General features: G+C 36.3%; 2 protein-coding genes and 1 long non-coding RNA gene across 26 annotated transcripts in view; 2 read left to right on the top strand and 1 right to left on the bottom strand.

Annotated features, from left to right (window-relative positions):
- The window catches only part of PHT4;5 (phosphate transporter 4;5), a 31021-nt gene extending 11423 nt beyond the window's left edge, over positions 1-19598 (top strand). For 3 of the 23 annotated variants that reach the window (XR_016047526.1, XM_088855760.1, XM_088855761.1), the window contains 10 exons: positions 852-932; positions 1544-1595; positions 4646-4740; positions 7163-7278; positions 7588-7624; positions 8131-8226; positions 15047-15188; positions 15277-15329; positions 18688-18774; positions 18918-19411. Coding sequence is in view for 3 of the 23 variants with exons in the window: in XM_088855760.1 (XP_088711886.1) it covers positions 852-932; positions 1544-1595; positions 4646-4740; positions 7163-7278; positions 7588-7624; positions 8131-8226; positions 15047-15188; positions 15277-15329; positions 18688-18774; positions 18918-19019 (861 nt within the window). In the remaining 20 variants the exon portion in view is untranslated. Of the gene's footprint in view, positions 1-851; positions 933-1527; positions 1596-4645; positions 4741-7162; positions 7279-7587; positions 7625-8122; positions 8227-14002; positions 14295-15046; positions 15189-15276; positions 15330-18687; positions 18775-18917; positions 19412-19460 lie in introns of those variants that run through there. The other 20 variants (XR_016047527.1, XR_016047531.1, XR_002282356.2 and 17 more) reach the window with 20 other exon arrangements.
- Positions 19599-22956: 3358 nt separating this feature from the next.
- On the bottom strand, positions 22957-26578 carry LOC18442559 (heparanase-like protein 3). 2 transcript variants are annotated; one of them, XM_006852774.4, is made up of 9 exons: positions 26146-26578; positions 25991-26027; positions 25673-25856; positions 24966-25117; positions 24413-24646; positions 24140-24329; positions 23851-23976; positions 23602-23701; positions 22957-23498 (listed from the first exon to the last, which is right to left on the bottom strand). In XM_006852774.4, the coding sequence occupies exons 1-9, from the start codon at positions 26386-26388 to the stop codon at positions 23130-23132; spliced, it is 1635 nt and encodes a 544-aa protein (XP_006852836.3). In that variant the 5' UTR covers positions 26389-26578; the 3' UTR covers positions 22957-23129. The 2 variants fall into 2 exon arrangements, with proteins under 2 accessions (XP_006852836.3, XP_020528192.1); XM_020672533.2 differs by having other exon boundaries at positions 22957-23495.
- On the top strand, positions 23106-24046 carry LOC148779249 (uncharacterized). The gene is made up of 2 exons (XR_016047536.1): positions 23106-23236; positions 23348-24046. It is a non-coding gene; the product is annotated as an uncharacterized LOC148779249 (long non-coding RNA).

The raw sequence follows: 26578 nt of genomic DNA, 5'->3' as shown, positions 1-26578 counted from the left end.
TTAGTTTCTTAACTCAATGAGTGCATTACTAAAAGTGATCCTAAATATTATGGAGCGAGGAATAACTTTTATAGGAGCGAGCTCCATTTTCTTAGAACACGCGTTCCTCGTGTAGGTAATAAGGATCTGTGGCTTTAAAATGTAGCTACCGACTTTATTAACCAATAACATGTACGCTTAGTCCTTCTATGAAATAAATAAGGAACTTTAAAGCGATCCCATATTGGTGGGATCTGGATGCCATATATGGCGATGCTTGTGTTCTGTTATTTTAGAATCTAGATCCCAATGCACTCTGGAGCACGAACCATAAGACTAGGGAACTAGATCCTGTAATGTTCAGGAACGCGAAATTAAATTGTAAGAAACTCGTTCCCTTATAAAATGGAGCGAGATCCCGAAAACACTAAATTAAGTTTCAGATGAGATCTGCTTCGGGATTGACAAAATTGAGGTTCTGCAAGGGATCGGCAAGCAAGGGAGGAGATCCCGGTAACTATGGTTTAAACAAGAGATTTGTTGCCTTGAATTGTGTTGGATTATAGAAGGAAACCAACTTCGGTTCTCAAACACGAGATACTGCTCATACCCTTGATTTCCCTTTATATGTGGGTGTTTCTTCCCTTTTGTCTCTTTTCTTCTTTTATATTATTTGCAATATATAGGATAATGGGGCATGGTTTTTTGTGTTTTGTTGTTGTATTAATTTTATATATGATGCTTCCGTTAATTTAGTCTTTTATCAAAACGATATTGGAGTGCTCATCTAATCTTCATTCAGTTGGATACATACTCCATTCCACGATTATTGTCATTTTATACTTATTTGCTTGTAATATATTATTGTGCAGGCTATTAGTGGCACCTCAGTTTATCCAAAACTTCGGTTGGGAATCTGTCTTTTACACTTTTGGAGTTCTTGGAATTCTTTGGTAAGTAACTAATTATATCCATTGGCATTTATTGTTGAAACATAAATATTTACTATCCGCAATATGTTATGGGAGAACTTCTACATTCTCTCCTTTCTTGGGAACATCAAATTGATGCAGTGGTCTTCCTATTGTTCTAGTTGTTCTTTTTCATAAATTTTCATAAACGGTCAAATTGATGACCGTTTGGTTTGGATACAAAGTTTAAAAAACTCAACTGGGCTCAAGACTGGGCTTGATTCAAAGTGAAGTTGACTTCATTAGATTTAGCCTAGTTTCTTTTTAAGATTATATGATGTGGTAAAATGGCCGGTCAGAAAAAGTTAACTAGGTTCTGAACCGAGACAATTGAGTCTGTTTCTCATTCCCAAGTTTTTAAACCAGACTATACCAAGTTCCTTAAACAGAGGTCGCATAAAATATAGCTAAGAAAAATGTTTCCTTCTTATTTGTATGATTTAACAGTTAACTAACATAAACCATCGTAAACTGTTAAATCCAATTTTAAAACCATCAAACATGTGGACCATGAAAATAAAGAATTGAACATATATAACTTTTCTAATTCATTTTTCTCTACTTATATTACCTAAAGGTGTTTGGGCTTGCAGCTTGCCTTGGATGAAGGGCAGTCCATTTTCCCTGATGCATACTTGCTCTTAGGTAAGTTACTTTATGACATTATGTTATTTATTTATTTATTTATTCATAACTTTACATGAATTCCTTGCATTCTCTTTTGAAATGTTACTATTAATGTCTGCTTAGGAATTTAGGAAGGCTGGGTTTTTGTAAATATTCCATTATTGACTGAATTAAATATTCTTAATCATTTGAAGTATTCCTTGTTAAGATGCGGTGTAATGACAAGGATGTGTACTAATTATATATGAGTTTGTCTGTATCCCGTCTTATGCATTCATCCTTACCATTTGATTCTACCATCTGTGGCCTAATATTTTTGATAAGTAGCCCTCTATAACTGTACTTGCATTGAAAGTTAAAAGAAGATATCATTTCTTTGTTTTTTTAACAGACAGATACGCACAATTTAAGCGAACATTTCACGAACATGGATGGAGTCTAGGTTGCAGTCAATATTATTAAAGTACCTGCAACAATGTATCCCGAAGTGGCCAGGCATTCACCTACCGTCAACCTAGACACGAGATGACAGATCTTGCTGCCTACGCCCTGACAACCTCCCAGACTCTTGTCAGCCCCTATACTATGCTGACAAAAAATATTTTTTTAATATTTAAATGGAAATAATATTTTATAGTCTTGCCTATGCACCAAATGCATGTGGCCTTACCTCATTCACAACTTCTCTTATGGCCTGAGCCACCTAGAAAAGTTTCAGAGTCAAACACCTCCAAATCACCTCCAAAAAAATGATATGGAGCTCTAGAAGGGCTACAAATCCACTGCCATTCTAAAATCAGATCTGAGCCATCCATTTGATCGGACCATAGATCTGGGAGATATGGGGCTTTCTGAAGCTCCAAATCAAATCTTTAAGGTGGAGATTGATTTAGAGGAATTTTGGAGCTTTTTTGGGGGTCCTCACCTAATAAAAAAAGGATAAATTAGTTGAGACCACATGGTTCTTGATGTAGCCTTGGCTACGGGTACCCTTTTCAAATATCTACAACTTAAAACTTTTGGCTGTTGCCTGGAATCCGTTGAAGGGGTGGCCGTCTCATAGCCTGGGCGCTGCATTGCGGTTTTGAACACATTGGCCTCTTAATGTGTAATTTTATTTCTTCTTTTTACAAAAACTGCATATATATGTGTTTTTTTCTTTGGAACGGGAGTTAGTGTTTAATTTGGTGAAGGATTATTATGTTCTTTATATGGAGTTAGCTCTCCTTTGAGTCAATTTTGAGAGATATATCCATAAATGTGATATTTTTCACCTTCTATTAGTTCAACCGTCTTTTTCTTTTTGACCTTCATTAAGTCACTTATCTTACATTTATGTTGTCCACCCATGGGTGTAAACAAGTCAGTCATGGTCAGGTTAGCCCTAACCCTAGATCCTATCCAATTAGGACCTAAGTGGACCGTACCTGCAAGGTCCAGGTCTTGGTTTTGGTCAGTTGACCTAGCGAGTTTCTAGGTGACCTGAATTTGTTTCTACAAACTGGGATCAGGCTGGGTTGGGTCAGATCAAATCCGGACCGAACTCGGTAGGTTGTGGGTGGACTCGAAAACGAACCCTAATCACATCCTCGTGGTCCCGTCTAAGGTACCCCTCGTACAGCTGATTTGGGTCATCTCAACTGGTAGCCTGGTCGATTGACACCCCCAGTCTCCACCCTCCATTCTCTCCTAGTTCAGTTCGCTCCTTGACCATTTCATTTGTTCCTTTCTCCTTCGTTTTCTTCCTTCAAGTAATGAGACATTGTTTTCTTGTCTCCATTTGTTTTGTTTGGTTCTGTGCACTAGGCGTAGCCCGAAGCTTTGTTTCCTAGTTTGCCATCCTCACAAATTCAGATTTGTTCCCAAATTTTAGTTATCCTCCTCATTGTTTATTGCAAGAAATGATGAAAATACTCCGCATATCTAGAAATGTAGACTGAGAAAGGAGCCTTGATAGAAAGACAAAACTTCCCATAAGCATGGGAAAGATAAAGAAAGTAATCAAGATACTTACAGTGGAAGGTGGGAAAGGAGAAAAAAGCAAAAAGATTAATCAGGAGAAATGAAGATCACCATCATCATTGGAGCCTTTTACCAACTATTTGGGATCGGCTGCACGAATCCTGGTCCGTCATTTCGCTCTATCAAGGGCCATACCTTTAGTGAGGCCATAAGTCCCATATCTTCATGGTAAAGCGCGTCGCTTACAGGGAATGCCCTAGCACAAGAAAATAATGTAAATTCAGGATTCCTGAAAATTTTTAGCGAAGTTTTACTTTGGCTGCCTACTACCTAACACAACCTACCTCCTATTCCAGGCTTGGGACGGGTTAAGGGAAAGTTTAAGGTTCCCACCCTTCTTAGACCAATTAGGAGAAATGAAGATATGAACAGAAAAAGAGACATTGGGAGTAGTGGACCACTAGTGGTGGGTGTGAGAGAAAGAGAGAGGTTGAGTTTCTTCATGCAAAATTTCTTCCTCAAAAGCCTTTTAAAAATGAGGAAAGGAGGGGTAAAAAGGAAGGAATAGGGCAAGATACAAGACAGCAGGGAAACGGTGTAAAATGACAAATTAAAAAACCAATGGCAATGAGAATCATGATAGAGGAGGAGGGATGGTAGACGGAGGAGGAAATAAAAAAGGGGGGGGGGGAGATCTTTGCAGCAATATATAGTTGTTAGATATTAGACATTTCTAAGCAAAATGTAAAGAAATTAGGGAAAATGTGCCAGGTGAACAAGAGGGACAATGTACCGTCAACGACATTGGGAGCTTGCTTTGTTAGGAAGGGGAACCAAAATCCTATGGTTATTGATCCTTTAGTTACCTTGTATAATACATTATGTAATTTTGTTGAGACAATGCCTCTAATGAAAATCTTCTGTTAGACACCAGAAAGATATGTGATTCTGTTCCACTGTAGCTCATGATCTTTATCATATATGATTAATGTTCCTTGTTTCTGACTCGGCTCTAACTTTTCAGTTCTCTTTAAGTCGGCCACCTTTAAACATGAGCACCAGTAGTTGGTTAGATAAAATTTGAATGCCTTCTGTTTAATTTGCAGGAAAGTCTTGGGATGCTTCTAGCAACACATTGACAGCTCTTCCTGGTAAACAGTCATTGGCCACTTCTATGAGGGAATTGGGTTCATCGCTTAAGGTATGAATACATATAGTATATCGGTTACAAGTAAATCCACTAGTTATTTTATTTTCTTTTTAATGAAATAAAGTAAATCCACCAGGTCTGCATGGGGAAGGTTTCACATTTTATTTCTTCAATAAAGCTTATATGTATAGAGATATTTATAGAGATTGAGCTGGGATTGTTAGAAGCTGGGTCAAGGAAAGAGTTAGTCCCATGTGAAGGAATGTATACTGTTATGCATGCCTCATTATACGTCAATTACTTTGTATGTAAGTGTACCTTTTTCTCGTCATTTCTTTTTAAAAGGATGCTTTTGTACTTGTATTTCCACAGATATACAAGGCCAGAAAGCATTTTAATGTTTTTTTATTTTTCCATGGTATCAAAATTCTAGTGATGTCCCCTATGTCCTCTCAGGTTCCTTAGTAGCTGAGAGACACACAAATTGGAACCGAGATAGTTTTACCATCTAACCTCATAGCTGTATCATGGTATCAAAATTCTAGTGATGTCCCCTATGTTTTATCAAGTTCCTTAGTAGATGAGATACGACAAATTGGAACCAAGGGAGATAGATTTAACATCTAACCTCATAGCTGTATTCTTATAATATGGATTCTCCAATTGATCCGATATGATGCCTTCTCCCATGTTCTCAACATAGATTCTTGGTGATTCTTCAAACTTGATATTGCTGGGCTTGTGAGAGATTGGACCCGGGGCTTTGCGTGTATATGTGGGTGTTTTGTGGTTTTTTTTGTTTGGGGGGTGGGGGGCAGGCGGATGCAATAGGATGGGTAGTTGCTACAGGGATACCATTGTTCAAAATCTGAGAGACAAAAATTTAAGTAGATGGAATGACACCCTGTAGTATGTATTTTATTGAATTTAGTAATTGAAATAAGATGGCCCCAGTTACTGTTTTTAAAGTGTTAAGTGCATATGAATTACTGTCGATTGACATTATTAGAAGAACAAATCTTTAATTCTGGAATGGTTTACCATGGATTTTCAACATAAGAAGTAACAATGATGGAATCAATTCTCTGTAAGTAGTAGAACTAGATCACTATGAAATTTGAACAGTTAGTAGATCCAACAAATTTTTGCGACCAGCTTTTTCATGCATGTGTCCTCCACATGTGAATTGAGCAGAGGACATGTTTTAGGCCTTGTTGCCCAACCTAAAGGAAATATGTATTTCTTCTTGTAGCTAACTATAATTTTTATGAAACTTTTGGGGGTCGATGAGTGTGATGAGGTGAATCAGATCTGCCCATTCGGACAAGTGCATGGCCCCCTCACATGTGCAAACAAAAATGCCCAAAAGACCCACCAAAATTAGGCTTCTTTGGCGTATAAACTTAGGTTGCCTCAGTTTGTCAAAATCTCGTACTAACAAGGAGAAAAAGCCCTGAATTTCACTGTGCATAGATTTGGCACAAGTTTCAGTTTACATGGGATTTTGAACTCACTGAAATATTAAGTACCAGTTTACTCATGACTTTTTGAACTGGATGAAATATTAAATTCCTCTCTCCCTTGGTTCTGTTGGTAGCCTGAAATTTCAGGTTTGTCGTACCAGGGTCAGGTTTTACCTTTTCTTGTTTAGGATTCTTGTTCTGATGCCATAGTAAAACTGCAGTATCAAATAAGAGGAAGAATCATCATCCTCATTAGGTCATTTTCTCTTTATTTTGATTGCTCGCATAGTGGGTGTATACAAAAGAATAACAACGACTAAACACCCTCATACTACGAAACAATACAAATAAAGAAATGATTAGGGCAAAACTTTGGCATTTCCCGACTTCTACAGTACTAAGTTGAGCTTTTAAGCTGTAAGTTACGCATGGAAACCCAAGACAACAAGTTCTTAAACACTAAAGTTATTGAATATTGAAATGAATGAATCTATAGATCTAACCAATTTGGGACTCACTTGCATGTTTGATGAACTTAAAAGGCAAATAGATCCACAAGCCTTTTAATGGGTAGTACTGATGTTTTAAAAAATGGCGATCTGGATCTGCATTGAGCTCGGTGGCATCCCGGTCAATGGTCCCTGGAATCGCCCGATTCTCGCCCATTTTTATTATTTTATTATTATTTCCCTGATTCTGCTGAAATCCAAATCACCCAATTTGGCCTTTCCAAATTAGTTTACTGGAGGCTTATTCAAAACCTAATTCCAGGTTTGAAACCGCTGCATAGTGCTACAATAATAGTCTGCCAATACTTTAGATGTATGATAAGTGAATCATATAAACTTCACATATGCAAATTCCTAGGAGTTCAAAACTTTATATCTTTATTGAGGTTTCAGTTCAGATTCTAGGATATCATATTACTACAAGAAATTGATTTTTCTTATTATTCATATTACTCTCTTTATGTTTGTAAGTCGTTATCTAAGAAATTAACCATCTCCCAGGACGTACCATGGAAGGCATTTTTCAAAAGCCCAGCTGTATGGGCTATGATATATGTACACTTTTGTGGGAGTTGGGGCCACTATACTTGTCTCTCCTGGCTCCCTACTTATTTTAGGTAGGTTGAACTTCCCGAAAGTAATGTTAAGTACGAGTTTATTCTTTATGTTTCCTTTTAGACTTGGCATTAATAAAGGGAGCATTTCATTCAGAGCATAATCTGACAAATTTTGTCCAAGTGTAAAAGCATAACGATTTCCGGGGAGTTGGATAAATACTACTTTTATGATATTTATATCTTTTGGAGCAGGGTGACTTCTAATTAGCGCGAATAGGTTAAATGCAGCTGGACCATTGTGACTCTGATTTTTATCCTTGTTTTATTTTCGGTCATGAGATGCTAAATCCATTGTTTATTTACATGCAGTGAGGAGTTGGATTTGAATTTGACAGAAGCAGCATGGGTAAGTCCTGGATATGGTTACTCAGTTTAGAATGTTTGTGATAGCAGAACAGGGTGAAACTACTCAGTCTTCATGAAATGATAAATATGCATTCTTAAACTCGCAACTAATCTGTAAATAAGACATCTGATGCGCCATTAACATGTTAGAGATGACTTGAGAGAAAATTTGATTCTGAATAACTGAAAGTTGGGAATTAAAAGTCTCTATTATGCAATGGAAGATGGACATTATTTTATATATTGTCTATTATCTCTAGAAAATCAATTATTCCAAATGATTGCATTAAGTTGATAAGATTATATTTTTTGGTATCGATGATTTTCTATGCTTTGAATCCCAAGAATTTCCTTGTTACTGATTACCATATTCCTGAATAGAGTTATTAATAGTGTTTCTGTTTTTATTTTTTTGAGGACTTAATGGATTATATTTTTGAATTTTTACTAGGGACCTGGAGTTTTCTAAATATGTTGCTCATGTTAGATATAAATCTAGTGCTGCAGGTATCGGTCCTTCCTCCTTTAGCTTCAATTATTGTGACCAGCATTGCAGCACCATTTGCAGACAACTTGATCTCTAACGGAGTTGAAACAACTACAGTAAGAAATAAGTTCCCCTCTGCCCATTCTGGTCTTTCCCTCTGCCAAGATTATAAATGTTTATCAACATGTTAGTCTTGTCCTTCATTCATATTTTCTGTTTTGATATTGTTCTTATTTCACGGTTTTCACTTAGTCCTTTCTTTACTAAATAAGTGGATGGCATAAATCCTAGTTGATGTTCATGACTGAATAATGGGGCATTTTACACTCATTTATTGTTCTGTAGATTTATGTTTTGCATGAAGAATGACATATTATCCTTTTGAAGGGCTGTGGTGGTAGGTCTCCATGCGAGCAGATTTGCAGTAGGAAGAATAGCTGAATGAAGTGTAACTGCCCAAAACATATCCAACAGGAAGAATGATGAGAATAACCCTCATATATACTTTCAAACGTGAAACACTAGATATGTAGTTACATGTTTCAACATGACCAGTGTTTTAAAATGCGGGATGTGGCCAAAAGCGGTGGGGGGGCCGATGCGGCCCGGATGCGGGTGCATCGCGACGATGCGGTCAATAATTGTAAATTTTTTTAAAAAAATCTAAAAAATTAGGTTAATGGATAGAAAAAAATATGGAGGTGATATATGTGATAGTAGGTATTTTAGTTTAATGATTAACTTCAAAATTATTAGCTGTCGGAGAATTTGTATCCAGTTATCTACTATCCCCTGATAGAAACTAGAAACTTGAAACTAGCTTTATAAAACATTCAACAATCAACAACCATAAGCACAAATTTGCACCATAAGCACAACCATAAGCACAAAAACACAACCATCAACAACCATAAGCAAAAAATATTGATATTACAAACCAAAAGTCAAGCTCAAGAAGAGTTAATAGTTAATAACTTAATACAATCATCCATTTTGAGAGTCAATTTTGAATGAAAAATAAATTTCCGCCAAATTTTTTTTTTCCCTCAATTTGATGCAAAAAAAACCACAAAAGTGGCTGGAAATCATCGTTTTGGGGGTTTAATATCCCCCAAACAGTTTCCCCCATTTTGGATGGTCAAAAAGACCATTTTGCCCCTCCACGAGGGGCAAAATTGAAGGTGTGATGCGGGATGCGGCTACTATGCGGCGCATATGCGGCCGCATAGCTCAAAAGTGCATATGCTGTCAATTTTGATGCGGTGCCCACTGCATACCGCATGATGGGGCCGATGCGGCCGCATTTTAAAACCATGAACATGACAATTTGTTTATCTTAGAGACGGGAGAGGGAAAGATGAAAAAGAAAGAGGGCGAGGGAGGGAGAGTGACGTGAGTCCAAAAAATTTGGTTTTCACACCTCTTAAATTAGTTTTAAATTAATAAAAATGGAGAAAGGGAACAACTGCCCATACAAACTGAAAATAGGACATATAGGTCCTGTTAACTTAAAATAAAAGAGAAATAAGACTTTTGAAACTCCGCATCAAGTTAGAACATAGATGTCCATGCCCAGCCTGGAACAAATTGTTTGAAAAAGATTGGTGAAGATGTTCTTCAGCTAATCTTTAGATTTCACAGGCAGAGTAGACACTTGCTTACTAGTGGCCTTCTCTCGAATAAAATGACAATGTACTTCGATATGTTCCATTCTCTCATGAAACACTTGATTGCTGGCTATAGTAGTTGTTTCATTAGCATAATACATCTTCGTAGGCTCAACAATAGTAAACCCTATGTCCTGTGTTAATGTTTTCAGCCACATCAATTTACATGTAGTATGTGTTGTTGCTCTATATTCGGTCTCTGCACTAGATCTAGCCATGACATTTGGTTTCTTACTTCTCCATGTAACCACCATCAATAAATATTCAATAACCTGTGGATAAGCTCTCCATATCTTGAGAGAAATCATGCAGCGGGGGCCAGGCTTTTGCACAGTTTTTATGGCCACAGATGACGGATTTGAAGTTGTACCTTACCGTATCCAAACTCTTCGAATATCATGTGGAAAGGCATATAGTAGCCTTGGGGATATATGCCCTAGAGCTTGTCTCAAATCAAGATGGTCGGCTCAATCTTTTATGACCGGTCGTTAACCAAGATGCGCACATATTTGACTGACGATGGGTTCAAAAGCATATCATACTGTATCCAAACTCTTTCAATATCATATGAAAAGGCATATTGTAGCCTTGGGAATACATGACCCAGAGCTTGTCTCAAATTGAGATGGCTTGATACCCTTTGCTATCTTTGGTAGTTAACCGAGGTATATGGATTGATTGATGACCAGGACTCTTAAGGCATATAAGGGCCTTCATATAATGAGTCCTAGGTTGACCGTACGTCGTTATTATGCTTGGAGTATGCCTTGCAAATATATTTCAAGAATCAAGTCCATTAGTGTTGTGTAGTGACTCAACATCTACCTAGATGCATAGGCTTGGCATTCGTCCAATACCCATCTTCCTTATTACGCGCCCGGGTTTGTTTGCTAATTTATCTAAGTGTACTTTGTCTTGTATTATGACTAAAAATACACTCAAGAGAGAGTCCAAAAAATTGGTATCATGCACCTCTCAGAGCCATTTTATATTAATGAAACTAGAGAAAGGGAAAAACTGCATATAGAAATTGGAAATAGGATGTGTAGGTTCTCATTATCATCATCATCAAAGCCTTTTCGCAACTAATTGCGGTCGTCTAATGAATCATGGTCTCCCATTCTGCTCTATTAAGGATCATACCTTCAGTGAGGCCATAAGTCCCCATATCTTTTCTCACTACTTCCTACCATGTCTTTTTGGGCCTACCTTTTGCACTTTTTGACCTTCAACTTGATCTAACTCGCACCCCCTAACAGGTGTTGTACTAGGTTTGCCACACATGGCTACCCACCTATGTCTAGTTTCTCTCATCTTATCATCTATCGGTGCCACACCTAAATTTTCTCAAATGTATTCATTTCGAATTCTTTCCCTTCTTTTTTTGCTACTCATCCATCCCAACATCCTCATCTCCGCTACACTCATTCTATGGGTATATTGTTTTTTGACTGTCCAACATTCCAGCCCCATAGATTAACGCTGGTTTCACAGCTGTCCTATAGAACTGGCCTTTTAGCTTCATTGGTATGCGGCGATCACATAAAAATCTGGTTGCACATCTCCACTTTGCTCCCCTAGCTCTAATTCTATGCGTGACATCTTTCTCAATCTTTGTATTTTCCTGGATTATCAATCGAAGATATCGAAAATACGCTCTTTTTGGTATTTTTTAGCTATCCATCTTAACTATCTCCTCGTCTCTACTCCTATTATTACTAAACTTGCATTGCATATAATTTATATCAATTCGGCTAATTTTCAAACCTTTAGATTTTAGAGCATCCCTCTAAAGTTCTAAGCTTGTGTTGACACCGTTTTGGGTCTCATCGATAAAAAATGTCATTTGTGAACAACATGCACAACAGTACCTCATCTTGTAGGTGCCTAGTTAAGTCGTCCATGACTAAGAGAAAGAGGTATAAGCTCAATGTTGATCCCTGATGTAGACCTATCGTTACTGAAAACTCACTCGTCTCTTCACTAATTGTTTGTACACTAGTTAACGTTTTATCGTTCTTATCTCTTACCAAGTCGATGTAGTGTCTAGAGACTCATTTCTTTTTCAACACCCATCAAATCAAATCTTAAGGAACTGTATCATAAGCTTTCTCTAGATCAGTAAAGACCATGTGGAAGTCTTTTACCTTCGCCCTAAACTTCTCAATCAGTTGCCTAAGTAAGAAAATAGCCTCGATTGTTGGCCCTCCCTAGCATGAAACTGAATTTTGGTTTTTTGATACACTCGTTTCATGCCTTAGTCAATCACTCTCTCCCAAAGTTTTATAGTGTGACTCATAAGTTTGATCCCTTGTTAGTTCGCACAATTTTGTATGTCTCCTTTGCTTTTGTAAATAGGTGCCATAATATTTTTCTTCTATTTGTCTTGCTTTTTCTTTGTTCTCAACACCTTGTTGAACAACCTGGTTAGCCAATCATTGCCAATTTCCCCCATGTACTTCCAACCTCTATCGGGATTCGAGATACCATCTGGTCCAAACCTCTATCGGGATACCATCTAGTCCAAACCTCTATCAAGATACCATCTGGTCCTAAAGCCTTTCCTATCTTCATCCTTTTCAAAGCTTTTTTCACTTCCGATACCTTAATTCTGAGAATATATATATGACCTCCGCCCTCATATATGTTGACGGTTCCTTCTACTGCTATGTTCTCATTGTATTTGTCATTTAATAAGTTTTGAAAATAAGCTCTTCACCTTTCGTTGATCTCTTCATCCCTCACCAATACCGTTTGATCTTCACTCTTAATACATTTAATGTGGTCTAGATCGCTACATTTTTCTCTCATTTTTTTTTATTTGAAGACATCTTTTTCACCTTTTCTTGTCCCCAATTTACTGTATAAATTATCATGTCTTAAGTTTAGCCTTACTATTTGTTTAACATTTTTATATTCTTCTAAGTTTTGACCATTTCTATTACACTGCTTAGTTCTATAACATGATCGTTTTTTGCTAATGGTCTTTTGAACCTCATCACTCCACCACCAAGCATCCTTATCGGAATTTCTTTTCCCTCTAGATTCTGTTAAAAAATTCTTTTACCACTTCTTAATACAATCAGCCATCTCATTCTACATAACATTGACCTCATGTTCAGAGTTCCATTTTCTTTTTTGGATTAATTTATTCCTAAATAAGTCTATTTTCTCAATTTTTTAAATTCCACCACCTAGTTCTTGTACACTTATTAATTTCACCCCTTCTTTTCCAAGTCTTTATTCAGATTTCCAAAACCACGAGCCTATGTTGGGTAGTCCTCTTTCTCCTAGAATAACTTTGTAGTCTTTACATGATGGTTGATCTACCTTTTTAATTAGGAAGAAGTCTAGCTGGCTTTTATGTGATCCACTATTATAGGTTATTAAATGTTTTTTTTTTTGAGGGAAGTTATAGGTTATTAAATGTTGATCGCTCTCTTTAAAGTAATTGTTTCCTATTGCTAAGTCGTAGGCCACAGAAAAATCTAAAATAGCCTCACCCATTTTATTTCTTTCCACAAACCCATATCACCCATGTACCTCTTCATATCCTCTTCTATCCTTCCCTACACGACCATTTAAGTCCCCTCCTAAAAAGGTCCTCTCTCCATTTGGTATGTCTTGGACTATTCTATCCATATCCTCCCAAAATTGTTACTTAATTCTATCATCTATTGTTATTTAATTCTATCATCTAATCCTACTTGTAATGCATAAGCACTAAGTATGTTAATTATCTCTTCCCCTAATACAAGTTTAATTGATAGGAGCCTATCACCTATTCTTTTGACATTAACTACTTTATCTTTTAAATCTTTGTTTACTATTATGCTTGTCATTTCTATTATTATCCTTTCTTGTATACTAAAGTTTATACCCATATATTTCTTTAGCTTTTTCTTTTTTCCATTTAGTTTCATGTAGACATGCTATGTTTACTCTCATTCGTCTCATTGAATCTACTAACTCCATACTCTTACCCGTAAGCGTCCCTACATTCCATGTGGCTAGACGAATCCTACTATCTTGGACTAGCTTCTTTACATGTGCTCATCTAGAATGTCAAGGGAACCCTTGCCTATTTTTTACCGCAATTGGGCTGTGGCGCGTTGCTACTGGGGTAGGTCCTATTAAGTTAAAATAGAAGAGAAATAAGGTCTTTTAACAGTTCACAAAGTATTTTTGTTTATCACTGTTATTGACTTCGATAACAATTTTGCAGCCCTTTTTAAAGAAGTGACATAAAAGCTAATAGTACAATCGAATTGTTTATCGTGGAGGCAATGGCAGTTCATGTTATGGAAGACATGATTAGAAGCACTACGAAATTTACATGCATTATCCCTATGGTGAGGAGTAAGAGATGAAATGTGTTCGAAGATAAACTAATAAGGCTTTGACTGGAACATGGTGTGATACTTTGATTCTCCATTCGATTGTCTATTTTGTGTTGTTTCTGCCTTCATCAATTAACATGAACTGTGCAAGTTATGACGCCATATGCTACAACAGGTGCGATTTTGAACCATCTGTTGTTTCTGCCTTCATCAATTACATGAACTGTTCATCTGAATGATTGCATAGGTTCCGGGTTATGGACTAGAATCCAACTGAAATGTCTTACATCTTTGCACTTCCAAAAGATAATTTTACCCTAATGCAAATGTTTATGTGTATAAATTGAGAGCCTTGAGCAGCTACGTTGATCCTGGATGGTTGTATCATTCCTCATAACCATAGAACTTATTTCTTTTCCTACTTAACTAGGTCTTCTCATTTATCAATGTACTATAATTAGCAAGGTGGTTACGGAAGTTGTCTGCTATAATTTCTAATGTTGAAGGTGCAAAAATTCATCAGTTTTGCATTGCATTTATTCTGCCTAAGACCTGACTGGGAGAAAACATGGTATTTCCTTTGTACTTAAATTCCAAAGAAATATAAAAGGAAAACAAATAAAAGCTGACAGAGAATAGAATTTGTTAATAAAAGAAGTACAGTAGGGGCAATAAAGCAGAGACATAATGCCAGATTACAAATTTTTTGGATTTAGCAATGATGTATGTAACTCGATCTTGCCCTGCATTTAGAGGAAAAAGCCGAAGTCTTTATTCTAGTTTAGAATCCATGTATTAGGGTTATTCATTATGTAGAAATTGCATTGTTACCATAGTAAACTAATATTCTTTACAGGCGCCTAAATTAGAACGTCTTTATTCATGAGGGGATCTCTTAAGTTCTAATCATTTTATACCTTTGGTTGCAGGTAAGAAAAATTTGTCAAACCATTGCCTTCTTGTCCCCTGCCTTGTCTATGACTCTTGCCTCTTCAGATTTAGGCTTGCCTCCTTGGGAAATTGTTGCATGCCTAACCACTGGTTTAGCCCTCTCAAGTTTTGCCCTATCAGGTACTTTCTTCAATCTATCTATTTGTATGATTCATAATTCAGTTACATGTGCAAGTGATCACACTGATTTCTTGCTGTGTCACTGCAGGATTATATTGTACCCATCAAGATATTTCTCCAAACTATGCAAGTATACTTTTGGTATGTAAACATATTCTTTAAAGTTGATTAATTTTATGAAATAGGTCATTTGAAGGCAATGAGACAATCATTAAGGGAAAGTTGGCATATTTTGTGGATGAAATAGAAGAGTGTCGTTTTATCATTTTCTGAATATGGATTTGAATCTACTCAAAGCTTGCTACACTGTGAAAAGCAATTTGCTAACATATTTTCATAGGTATATTTGGAAACATGTTCTGGGTAGGTTGAGACAAAAAAGTTGTGTTATGGCCTAATTTGTTGAAATTGTAACCTTTCATTGATTGTAACCTTTTGGATATTTGGTTGAAATGGATGCTACTGCAATGTAACCTAATACTGTTTCTTTTTTCTTTAGGACTTTACTTGATGTATTGTTTGTAAATTGAAATTTCCACTTATCTATTAGAGTTATCAAGACTAGAGCAAACTGGGATGGTCTACTGGTGTGGTGGTGCCTAGATTGAGTTTGTCCGAAGTAAAAACCGGGATTGGTAAAAATTTGCCAAAACTAGTGTTTGACGAATTTTGACAGATCCAACTGGCTGGTTTCGACCGGCAAAACCAAGTTGGGCAATGTCTATTTATAATACATTACTTATTTTTAAAGTATTATTCATATTTTTTTATATATTTTAAAGTTTAGTCAAACCGATTCGCCTGTCAGTCAGACCTTTTTTGACTGAAGCAATTCCCTCAAAGTTTGGGTAACTAGTCCGATCCTGATAATGTTGATGTCCATGTAACTAATGTTTAGAACTTTCTTTACTCAGCCTAAAACAAGTCTTGCCTAAACCATATGAATCAATACTATCATGGATTGAAGTTGTCGAGAAAATAAACAAAAACAATTATAAAAATGATATAAGAAATTTTAAAATTATGTGTGTTTTTCTTCTTGGGAATTTTTTGATGACTTTGTTTCAAAGACTGAAATACGTGTGTCAGTGTCTGACATGGATATTTCCAAATTTTGTTTCTTAGACATAGTATTTCCATATACTATTAGAGAGAGACTTCCATCATGACAGTGCAATTAGAAAGGTTAAGAAGTGTTTGCGATTTGAAAGTATGAGACGTGGGTCTCATCTCTTTGGTGTGTTGATACATACAAAACCATGGACATGCGTGTCCAAATTACATAGGTTGACTTGTTGGGATTTGTGTAGCTGGCCTTAATTTTTCATCTGCATGTAAATGGCATATATAAATGAAAGAGCACATGGACATGCTCCAATTATGAGGATGCCGGGTGGGAGGACAAGTATTTCAAGGACCAATGTGCCAAACGAGATGGTTGTGTAGTAGGTCACATGCTTTGAAACTGTTGTGTGAAACCCTTTGGGAGGATGTGGTTTAGGTCTTCTTAGGAGGAATCGTGGTACAGCATTGTGGTTAGCCCAGTTAAGATGCCACATGGCCGTCTTTGTGACCATCTATGCCATAGTAGCCAAGTGATTGGGCTATCTGTGTGATGAGCAAAGGCCAAAAAGGACAAGGCCCAAATTCACCAGAATATCTCAACCAAGGAACTTCGATTCCGCAATTCGGACAAGGAATCTTCATGAACGTGTTTTCGTGAAGTCATGAATCTTTATTGCTTATTTAGGAATCTCAATTCCAACACTTAAAGAATCTCGCTTTCATTATTTATTGATTCCGTATTCTACATTTATTGAATCTCAATTCTTCACTTGTTGAATCTGGATCCACATGTAATGATACTTGATTCGATGGTTTTCGAATCCAAATTCCTGAACATCACCGCAGTTCGTAGATGCAAGAAACCACAAGTTAATGAAACATCAAATCTTGGTTCTACCCTCATGGAATCTCGATCTCATTTTTTTTTTTTTTTTGGAATTGTAATACCTCAAAATAAAATGCTAGAGTTTTAGATGCACAAATCTGTGACTTTTGGATTTTGTTCAAATATTTATGGTTTTGAATTTAAGTTATTTGGAAACTTGATTGGAGACAAGTGTCTTCCATAGTTCAAATATTTATTGTATCCCATAGTTCACATTTGAGGTTTTGGAGACTAGATGATTGTCTCCCAAGCAAGCCTTCCCCTAGACCTGCATAGAGTGTCTCCATCATCTTCCTCCCCCTTTCTCCCTGGGCAATATTCCTGTTAGTGTGTAATGAAGGTCATGTATCGAAGGCATTGTATTTTATTTTTTAATTACATGCAAATAAGTAATCTTCAGCTTTCATTTACTATCAAAATCTTTGTAATCGTAATCCATTTGTGTTATTTTCAATTCACGCAATATGTAAGCTCTCTTATTAACTTCTAAATCTGTCACTATCTATTCCGGTGTTTGCTTGATGCTTGATTATAAGGGGGTATCAAATCTTGATTGCCAGATGATTCGAAACTCGAATCCAAACTGCTATGAAACTTGATTTCAATCTGGTTTGAATCTCGATTCCAAAGATGTTGGAATCTCGATTCCTAGAACCTCAAGGACTCTCTATAAATAGGACGTAGATACTTCCTCTTAGAGCATGCTTTTGAAGAACCCATTTGTGATTTAGATAGATGAGGACAGAGGAAGGGAGTGAGGTTTGTGTCCCATGCTTACAACTTGAGAACCCACGTGATTTCCGAAAGTTTTAGAGTTGGGTGCCTCAATTAAAAAGCATGTAATATTTTCCTGATTAGATTAGGGATCTCAAGACAAAGAGAGGCACGCCCCACTGACATTATTTTAATATTCTATATAAAATAAAATAAATCATGTTTTTGGCTTCAGGATTATGGAGTGAGGTTTGTATGAAGCAATGCTTGGACAAGGAGGTATCATGGAAGTGGAATTGAAGGATTCGCTCTTTCCTGGGTTAATAGCCAACTCGGAAAGTGGAAGTGCTCCTACCCTTAAAACCTTCAATTAAAAAATGTACGGAATTCTATGAAGTTGAGAATGGAAACCTTTTTTGGACCCTCAAGGAGTCTATCTAGGAATACCTATAAATAGATGATACTTTCTCTTAGAGTATGCTTTTGAAGATCTCAGTTGTGAATTGGGATAGAACAGTGCAGGGGAAGAGAGAGAGGTTTGTGTCCCATGATAGTGGTTGAGATTCTCTTTGTAGCTGTGATATTGGGCTGAATGTTCAACAAGGAGTGTGAATTAGTCATCGTTTTCTCACTTCCATCTTGTGGTTACCATCTTCCTTAGTTCTCTTTTGAATTTATTTCTCTCTATATTTGTTTTGTGGTTGGTTGTTGGTTATTTGTTCTGCTTTATTGGCTTTAATTTTTTTAATTTGAATTTCTGCATAAATATTTGTTTACATGAGGATATTCATTTTGTATATTTGAATACCTAAGAGATACATCTGGCTATCACAGGGTATTACTAACACAGTTGGAGCAGTGCCAGGAATCATTGGTGTTGCCCTCACTGGTTATCTTCTAGATCTTACGCAGTCATGGAGTGTAAGTGTACAAATTTAAGACAATGTAGGGTTCTCCCATATCATGGAAGTTTTTTCTCTTGATCTAATATTAAAACCTCATTTCTTTTCCTTCCGCATGTCTGAGTTGCTGTAAGTGTTGATACTGAATTTTCCTTTTTGCAGTTGGCACTGTTTGCACCATCCATCTTTTTCTACTTGACTGGTACAGTTGTTTGGTTAGTTTTTGCCAGCAGCAAACCTCAAAGCTTTTCCCATGAAGATTGAGCTTCACAGGATCCCTAGATTTTATGTTTGGGATTTAGCTTAGTACCAAATTCAACTTATTCTTTTGGGAGAGGGAATATGTCAACATGTATTGATCATTCTAATAGTTTTAGTACTTCTATGGCAGTGAACCACCTGCCTTTAAGCAGCGTCATTCTTTTGATACACTTACAGAATGACTTATCTGCGTTCTCTCATACGAGCCTTCTCCAAGACACCCCCAAAAGCTTTAGCTTCTCCACTAGCTATGCATTTGGTTTTTGTAACTTTTGTTATATGCAATTTTCCTCAAGGTAAGGTGAATTTTATTTTGCATTATTGTTACTATTAGTATATTGTGTTGCGTTAACTGGAGTATACTTATAGTGAGAACTGTTCTATAGTTGCAACAATCCTTTTTGTGCATATTTGTAGTTATAATTTGCAATTTTTGTGTTCAAGTGGACAGGCTTTTGGATTATATCCATGTAAAGGATTGTGAACTGGATCTGCCCATGCAAATCCTCACGACCATGGCACGCTAAATGTATAGCATGTGTAGAACATGCATCCTGGTATGAGATAAGTTTTTGGTATTGTTTTTAGGTGTTCTATTGGTAAACATTAATTTGTGAGATTGAAACAAAGTGAAAACATAATGTTGAAGATTTTAGTGATAAAGAAAGAAAAGGTTCTGGAGAAACTAACTTAGATATGCAAAATATAACTATATACTGAAGGGTTTGATTTTCTGGTCATTTGAGGTAGCGTTATAACACAGTTGTAACACACCAAAAGGATAGGTCCTTGGCCTGGTAGTTTGGGTTGTGAAAGCCACATTTAATGTCAAGGTGTTCAAGTGCCTGACCAGAAAAAGTAAAGGGGTTTATTAATGTGAATACAGTGATTGATCTTACTTCCTAAGAACTCATGGTTGATATAATTTCGTAGAAACTATTCAATATTTGTATTTTCTGGATTTTGTAGAAAAATATAAAATAGAAGGAAAAACTGAAAATAAGATAGCAAAGAAAGAAGAATAATATTTTGTGTAAATTATTTTTTAAATTTTTTTGCATTTTTTTTTTTTTTTGTTCTTTGTAATACTTTCTACATAATTTTTCCTGTCAATATCGTATTAAAGTTCAAGCATAAAATGATTTTTCAGAAAAGATTGTAAAAGGAAAAAGATGGTAGTGTAGATTCAAATTTTTTCCTTTTTGAAAAATTTCATGGTATTTTTGCTGGATTTTTCACGTATATGAACATTAGTTACTTCAGACTTGACAGATGTATTGTAGAGTTTTCAACATAATAATAGTACGTCTTAGGGAAATTTACATGAGAATCCCATTATGATTTTGAAATTTAAGGAAGTTTCATGTCCCATATATACAAGAAGTCTCATGTCTCACTTTTTGAGAGCATATATACATTGAATTAAGCTCAAATTTAAGGTATTACTATCACGTGTTTATAAAAATAAAAAATAAATTGATAATGGAAATACCAAAATACCCCTTTAGTATCCATGGGTATTTAGTAATTTTATCTTTCATTTTTTATTTTAAATTTTTTGTATTTTTAATGGCAACATGATGGTGAGAAATATGCACGTCCCGAATTTGAGTTTTATTCAATATATATGAAAAACATTAAAATTGAAATAAACTATGCACTAAAAAATGTGACTTGTGCGTAAAATATGAAAGATAGGGGATTATTTTAATTTGAAAAATAAAATATTATTTTTCTATAAATTTCCCTATGTTTTATCGAAATATTTGTTGTACTTTGGGAAATTTCTGGTGACTATTGAGGAATTTTCAATTGTGGTTGATCATTTATGAGCCATGTGGTAGTTTGTCACCACTAATACCAATACGCAAGTGGAGTATGGTATATGCTATACCACGATGTGAGGATCCACCGTTCTTCCCAGTGATGGATGGTGGAGATTCACAGTTCTTGTTATGAGAGATGGTCAAGAAGATATTGTTAATCTCGACCTCCAAGAATTGGTTATAACTTATAACAATGCATGTCTTAGTATACCATATAGCATAAACCACTAGTGTATCTTATGCTTTATCTAATATCCAGGAGCCTCGCGTGATATAATGTTGAAGAAATAAGTTTTGGGTGCACCAGATCCGATCAGAACACAGCCAAAAAAAAAAAACAAATCCAGAGCCAATTCCTAAATGTGTCCATGCATGAATCGACAAATACTGTCTCATATTGCCTCAACCTATTCATGGTAGCCTTTTTTCTTGAATTTGATTATCTATTTGATATGGACATCTGATCTTTACCCCATTGCAAAAAAGAAAACCTATAGGAAAAAAAAATTGAGTTGATGTAAAACCCCCCTCCTGTCTCTCTCTCTGTGGTTCCTTCATTTTCCCCAAAATTGATGAGTCTAGCAATTTGTCCTTTTATCTTGTTGCTAGGTTCGATTTCTTGACCTGCCATCCCATTGCCTGTCCTGTGCTCTGTTGTTTTCTGCATCTCCATATCATGTGGATTAGGATTCTCTTTATATAATTGAATATGCCGTCATAGTTGCTTGTGAATGTTAACCTGTTGAATGTTAGTGAAGAATTGATGATTAATGTTTCTTGGTTTTCTCTATCCAATTCTTCTTCTTTTTTTTCATTTTTCTTCTCATATTATAATTTCCCTGGATTGAATATCCAATTCTCCTCCTTTTTTTCATTGTTCTTCTCATATTATAATTGCCCTGGATTGAATAACAAATAAGTGGTGAAGATAGGGACCCCATCTTTCAGCCATACACTGAACAAAAGGTTCAACTTGTTGTGGAACCCTTTGGTAGAGATTATCACAAGTTCCGTGACTTGGCTGGGTCCACTCGGTTTCGGCCAAGTAACTTGACCTCAGTTTATGGTGAGGCACCCTCTTGCCCTTCACCAAAAACCCCCTAAAATCTTTAAGAAAAAAATGTTAAAAATCTGAAAAGAAAAATAGAAATGACCAATGTATTACAAAAAAAATGATTTTCCCCAAAACCAAAAAAAAAGAAAAGACAAAAAGAAGAAAGGCTAGCATCTCCTATATTTTATTTATGAGTAATAATACTATGAGATCTTCCCATACCTATGTATGTAGGATCCCATTAAATTTAACACAAATCTTTAGAAGAGTCAAGTCTCACATCCATGTGATAATTTTTCTAAAGATGTGTCAAATTTAATGGGGATCTTTTGAGATCCTACACACATAGATGTGGAAGGGTCTCATAGGATCATTACTCTTTATTTATATTACAATTTTTATAAGTATACTGCAAAAGGAAATTATGATATTTTGTTTTCTCACTTTTTTGTTTCCTTTTAAGTTTGCCTTTGCAATCATTTATGAAAAGTGAAGTATATAATCAAATTATGGATGGGCGTGGTTTCCATAAGGTTGCAACCTTAAACAATCCATTTAAGGTGCACTTCCAAATTTTATCATAGCATATAATTTTGATGTAAAAATATTTTTAAGATCATCTCAAAATCTATTTTCATATCTAATTATAAAATTTTAAACTCCAAAAATGATTAAAATCAATTAGATCTACAAACATATGAAAATTTTGAAAATGGACGGTCTAGATAATGTATTGTAAAGTGCATCATTTCTGGGATTCAAAATCCTTTTTTTTTCATAGTCATTCATCTCAACGTCGAGATGATCAATTAGAGGGTTTTTCAATATTCAAACAATCTTTTCCAATGGATTTTTGAGATGCATCTGTAGTTCTACATTTTAAGGTTGCAACCTTATATAAACTTTTCCCATTACGGATATGTATTTGCAGCAAATTCTAAATGGAGAGAGAAAGAGAGAGAGAGAGAGAAAGATGAAAATTCCCCATAGACAGGTGAGATGAAAATTCCCCATAACAAGACTAGCTACCATGTCTAACAAGTCATGAGACATGTTCATGTTGGATAATGGATAGAATCCTTTATAAATCAAATCACTCACTATAGATCAATTTTCATACATTTATTTTACATTTGTTAAAGCTTACAACAAATGGGAAATGATATGAAAGCTACATTTAATTTGCTACAATTGTAAATTGAATGAAAAATCTTTTTAAGAGACAAATTACACTCACCCACAAACAGGGGCATGTATAAGAGGCATGTGCACAAACACAATGGAAAACGGAGCAACAACTATGGGTTCTGAGGAATTTACTCTTATTGGTTCCATACGAGGTATCTTACCTTGTTGGTTTACACCTAGTATTTTTCCATTGAGAAGCATGGTTTGGCTATGTAGGTCTCCATCCTTTGCAGTGAGATGATACTCCTCCCTTATTATTTCAGTTGCTCTTTGCTTTCGCGGCATCCTATTGAAGTTTGTATGAGGGAACATGTTTTGATGTTTGGAGCTATTAATAATGGCAGAGTCCATAGTGACACGGGCATTCACTGTAGTGTTGCCGTCGAGGTTAATCAAGAGTAGGGTGATCCCCTTCTGTGCAAAATGGAACGAGGATAGATCAGGCTAAACTCCAGTGGTTATGCGAAGACGGGTTTTCTTAATTTGTGTGCATACAGTCATTCAAATCTTTACTCACTGTTCTTTTTGCACAGTGTGCATATGCCCGAATTTTGCTTTTCGCCGTGAAATTCGTTGAGAGGACTCTTGTTCCCATCAGTCGGTGCCAAAGAAGCGCACTGCAACAATACACGGGCCATCAGTAACATATAGCATCTAAAAGAAACACTCTTATGACTCTTGGTAATCTTATCCATATCAATCTGACCTACAGAGGTTAAAACTGAATTACAGCTCATTTGGATGAACTGGGGGATTAGAATCTAGCCTGTAATAGTCAGGGTTTGGTTCATAAGTGGTTGTATTGAGGAGGCCATAGTTTCCACCAATCAAGCTCTGCCTACAGTAAGTCTTGGTGTTGAAATTCGAAGCCATTCCAAGCTGATCCAAGTACCTGTAAACGTAATGAGCCTAACGGTTATAATTACAGGCACATTTTACTCTGTTTAAATTAATTTGTCTTAGATGGTTGTGATGATAGTAGTTAGTTTATGGATGATGTTGATATCAGAAAGCAGTTGTATAAACAGAACCATTGGCAAGAACTATGTTCTTACCAGAAGCTGAAAACAAAAGCATTTGTGACGAGATTGTGCCCACTGTTGTAAGCCCCCCCAGCTTCTCCAACCCATGCCTTGGTGCTTGTGTTAGAGCTGTGTAGCAAACTCTGTAGACTACGGAACGTGTTGGCCTCTCCATCAAGGTAGGAAGGATCGAGAATCTTCTCCACTAAATGATCATCCACACCTAGAGAGAGAGAGAGAGAGAGAGAGTTTTAAACTTGAGAGGTAACATAAATCAAAGGCCAGTATGCAGTTAAATTTTAGTACCTGGACCAAGATTGTATATATGGTGAGTGATGACATCTAGAAAATTGGGTTCTGTTTTAGCAACAAGTTCACCAAACCAGCTGGCATCAAAGAAGCCCCCTGGTGCTGCTACTAATGGCTTGGATTTGAAACCTTTGTAGATATCTTGCACAATTGTATGTAATGATATCACATCTGCTGCATATTGATCTGCATTAATACTAGCTCCAATCCCCCTTCCACTAAGTTCATTTCCTGCAAATATTGAGATTAAACAATTTCAAAGAGTGTAAGAAAAATACAGTTCTCGTTCTTCATTTAGTTAGTAATCGTGAAATTTCACCAACGGTTTTCCAACATTGACTTATTAGGCACCCAACTGCTTCAGGAGAACCACTAGTTGGTTGGGGTGAGGACTTCTTTTGTGTGTATGTGTGTGTGTTTTTGTGCACACTCGTTTACAATCACAATTAGCATTGATTAGTACTCTGTAAATTTTCTTCTTCCAAGTTGGGGAGATGTTAAAAACAGATGAATTTTTAAGGTCATATAAAGGGGGTAGTGTGCAGCTCACCGAGCTCCCATCCCCGGATGGCTGTGTAACCACGATTGACAGTGTAGCGAATGAGCCCAACAGCATTTGTTGAATTCCATGGTCCTCCTAGCGAACCGTCCGGTAATGGCACTCTGCCATTGAGCGCATTCAGTCCAAAATAAACCCTGGCTCTGAAGAAACAACACCAAGAATGGTTACATGAGCTACCCCCTTAGAGATGTATGCGCGTGTGTTTTGTGTGTGTATGTGTGAGAGAGAGAAAAAGTGAGAGTGGGCGGGTCTTGGAGTTGGAAGAATTCAAACAAAAGGTAAAAGCAGTCTAATTATAAATAACTGACATTTAATGGTCAAACAATTTTGAGAGGGTAGTGAATCTGCCAGGAATCCAACGAAACAAAAAGTGAGAACTGAGACAACTGGCCACTTCTAATCATGATTTTTAGAGAGAGAGAGAGAGAGAGAGAATCTAGACTCCTAGACTGAATAGAATCCAGAGAGTTGTTGCAATAAAGTGGTAATGCAAAAACTGTATCAGTGTTCTTGAGGTTCAAATGTTCAAATTCACAAGCAGAGAGGCACGAGTGTCACACCTCTAAAACGAAAAAGACCCCCCAACCGCATCAAGCTATTTCAAACCTCTCTCTCTCTCTAAAAAAAATAAAATCGAATTTGAATAATTTCAACTGAAGATTCCTTTGATTGGATTGTAAGCAAAGGTTTCTCACCCTGATTTCTTGAAGAAATAATTAAGCTCGTCCCATCTTTTGATAGGCAAGCAGCCCTGAGTAAAACCAAACATCTCTGAAGCATTCTTCACAAAAGAACTAGGAGTACAGGGCACTCCTCTCATTTCATATACGACTTTATCTTGCAGTGTTCCCCCCAGTCGAATTTTCAGAGGAGAAAAAGCTGCAATTTAATCCGAAAAGCCAATCACTTTACCCTCTGATCATAGCAAAAGAAAATCTTAGAAACATATAAAGAACCGCAATAAATATATAGGAAAACAAGGAAAATGTGAAATATAATGTAGGAATACATACCTTTTACAGCATTGTGCAGGATGGTATTGTTGAGATCCTACAAATTAAACAATAACAGATGTGTAAATATCTTCCTGTTCTTGGAAAACCCAAATCATAATATATTCTTTTTTCATAGGATTCCCCATTCAAATTTGCAGAGAGAGAGAGGTCACCAGATTGAGCAGAGAAGCATGGTCCCAGCTACAGGTCCCATAATCACATTTCTCTGGAGGCCACCAGTCCATTGTAGCGCAGATAAAACTTCCATCAGTCTCAGCAATAACAGAGCTTCCATTTATAAGGACTTCACCCTCGACAACAGATGAATTCCCATTCCCACAATGCACATTCAAAAATCCCGAAACAAATACCAGAAAGCACAGCAAGAATCCCATGTTCAGTGAGAGAAATCCCATTGTCTCAAACCTTCGAAAGACCCAAGTTTTTTATTTTCAAATCAGGAGAACAGAACCAAGAAAAGCTGGAGGCAAAAAGGTTGGGTATTTTCTGATATTGTATCTGGAACAGGTCATAGGAGCTGTTTCGTCCATGATTTCTTAATGGAGAAAAGCAGTTAGGAATAAGGAGTAACTGCTCTGTTTGATT

The sequence above is a fragment of the Amborella trichopoda genome, chromosome 13, assembly GCF_054954075.1.
Source record: "Amborella trichopoda isolate Santa Cruz 75 chromosome 13, AtrichopodaSantaCruz75HAP2 v2.0, whole genome shotgun sequence".
NCBI classification, from domain to species: Eukaryota; Viridiplantae; Streptophyta; class Magnoliopsida; order Amborellales; family Amborellaceae; genus Amborella; species Amborella trichopoda.
Note: the sequence above shows the minus strand (reverse complement) of the source record. Positions and strands in the feature narration are given on the sequence as shown.

Excerpts from the sequence above, each read along its gene's own strand:
- LOC18442559 (XM_006852774.4), bottom strand. The coding sequence starts at position 26,388 with ATGGGATTTCTCTCACTGAACATGGGATTCTTGCTGTGCTTTCTGGTA. Across the intron at positions 25,118-25,672 it reads TATTTCTTCAAGAAATCAGG|AGCCAGGGTTTATTTTGGAC; the intron begins GTGAGAAACCTT and ends TTGTTTCTTCAG. Across the intron at positions 23,499-23,601 it reads CACACTGTGCAAAAAGAACA|AAGGGGATCACCCTACTCTT; the intron begins GTGAGTAAAGAT and ends CATTTTGCACAG.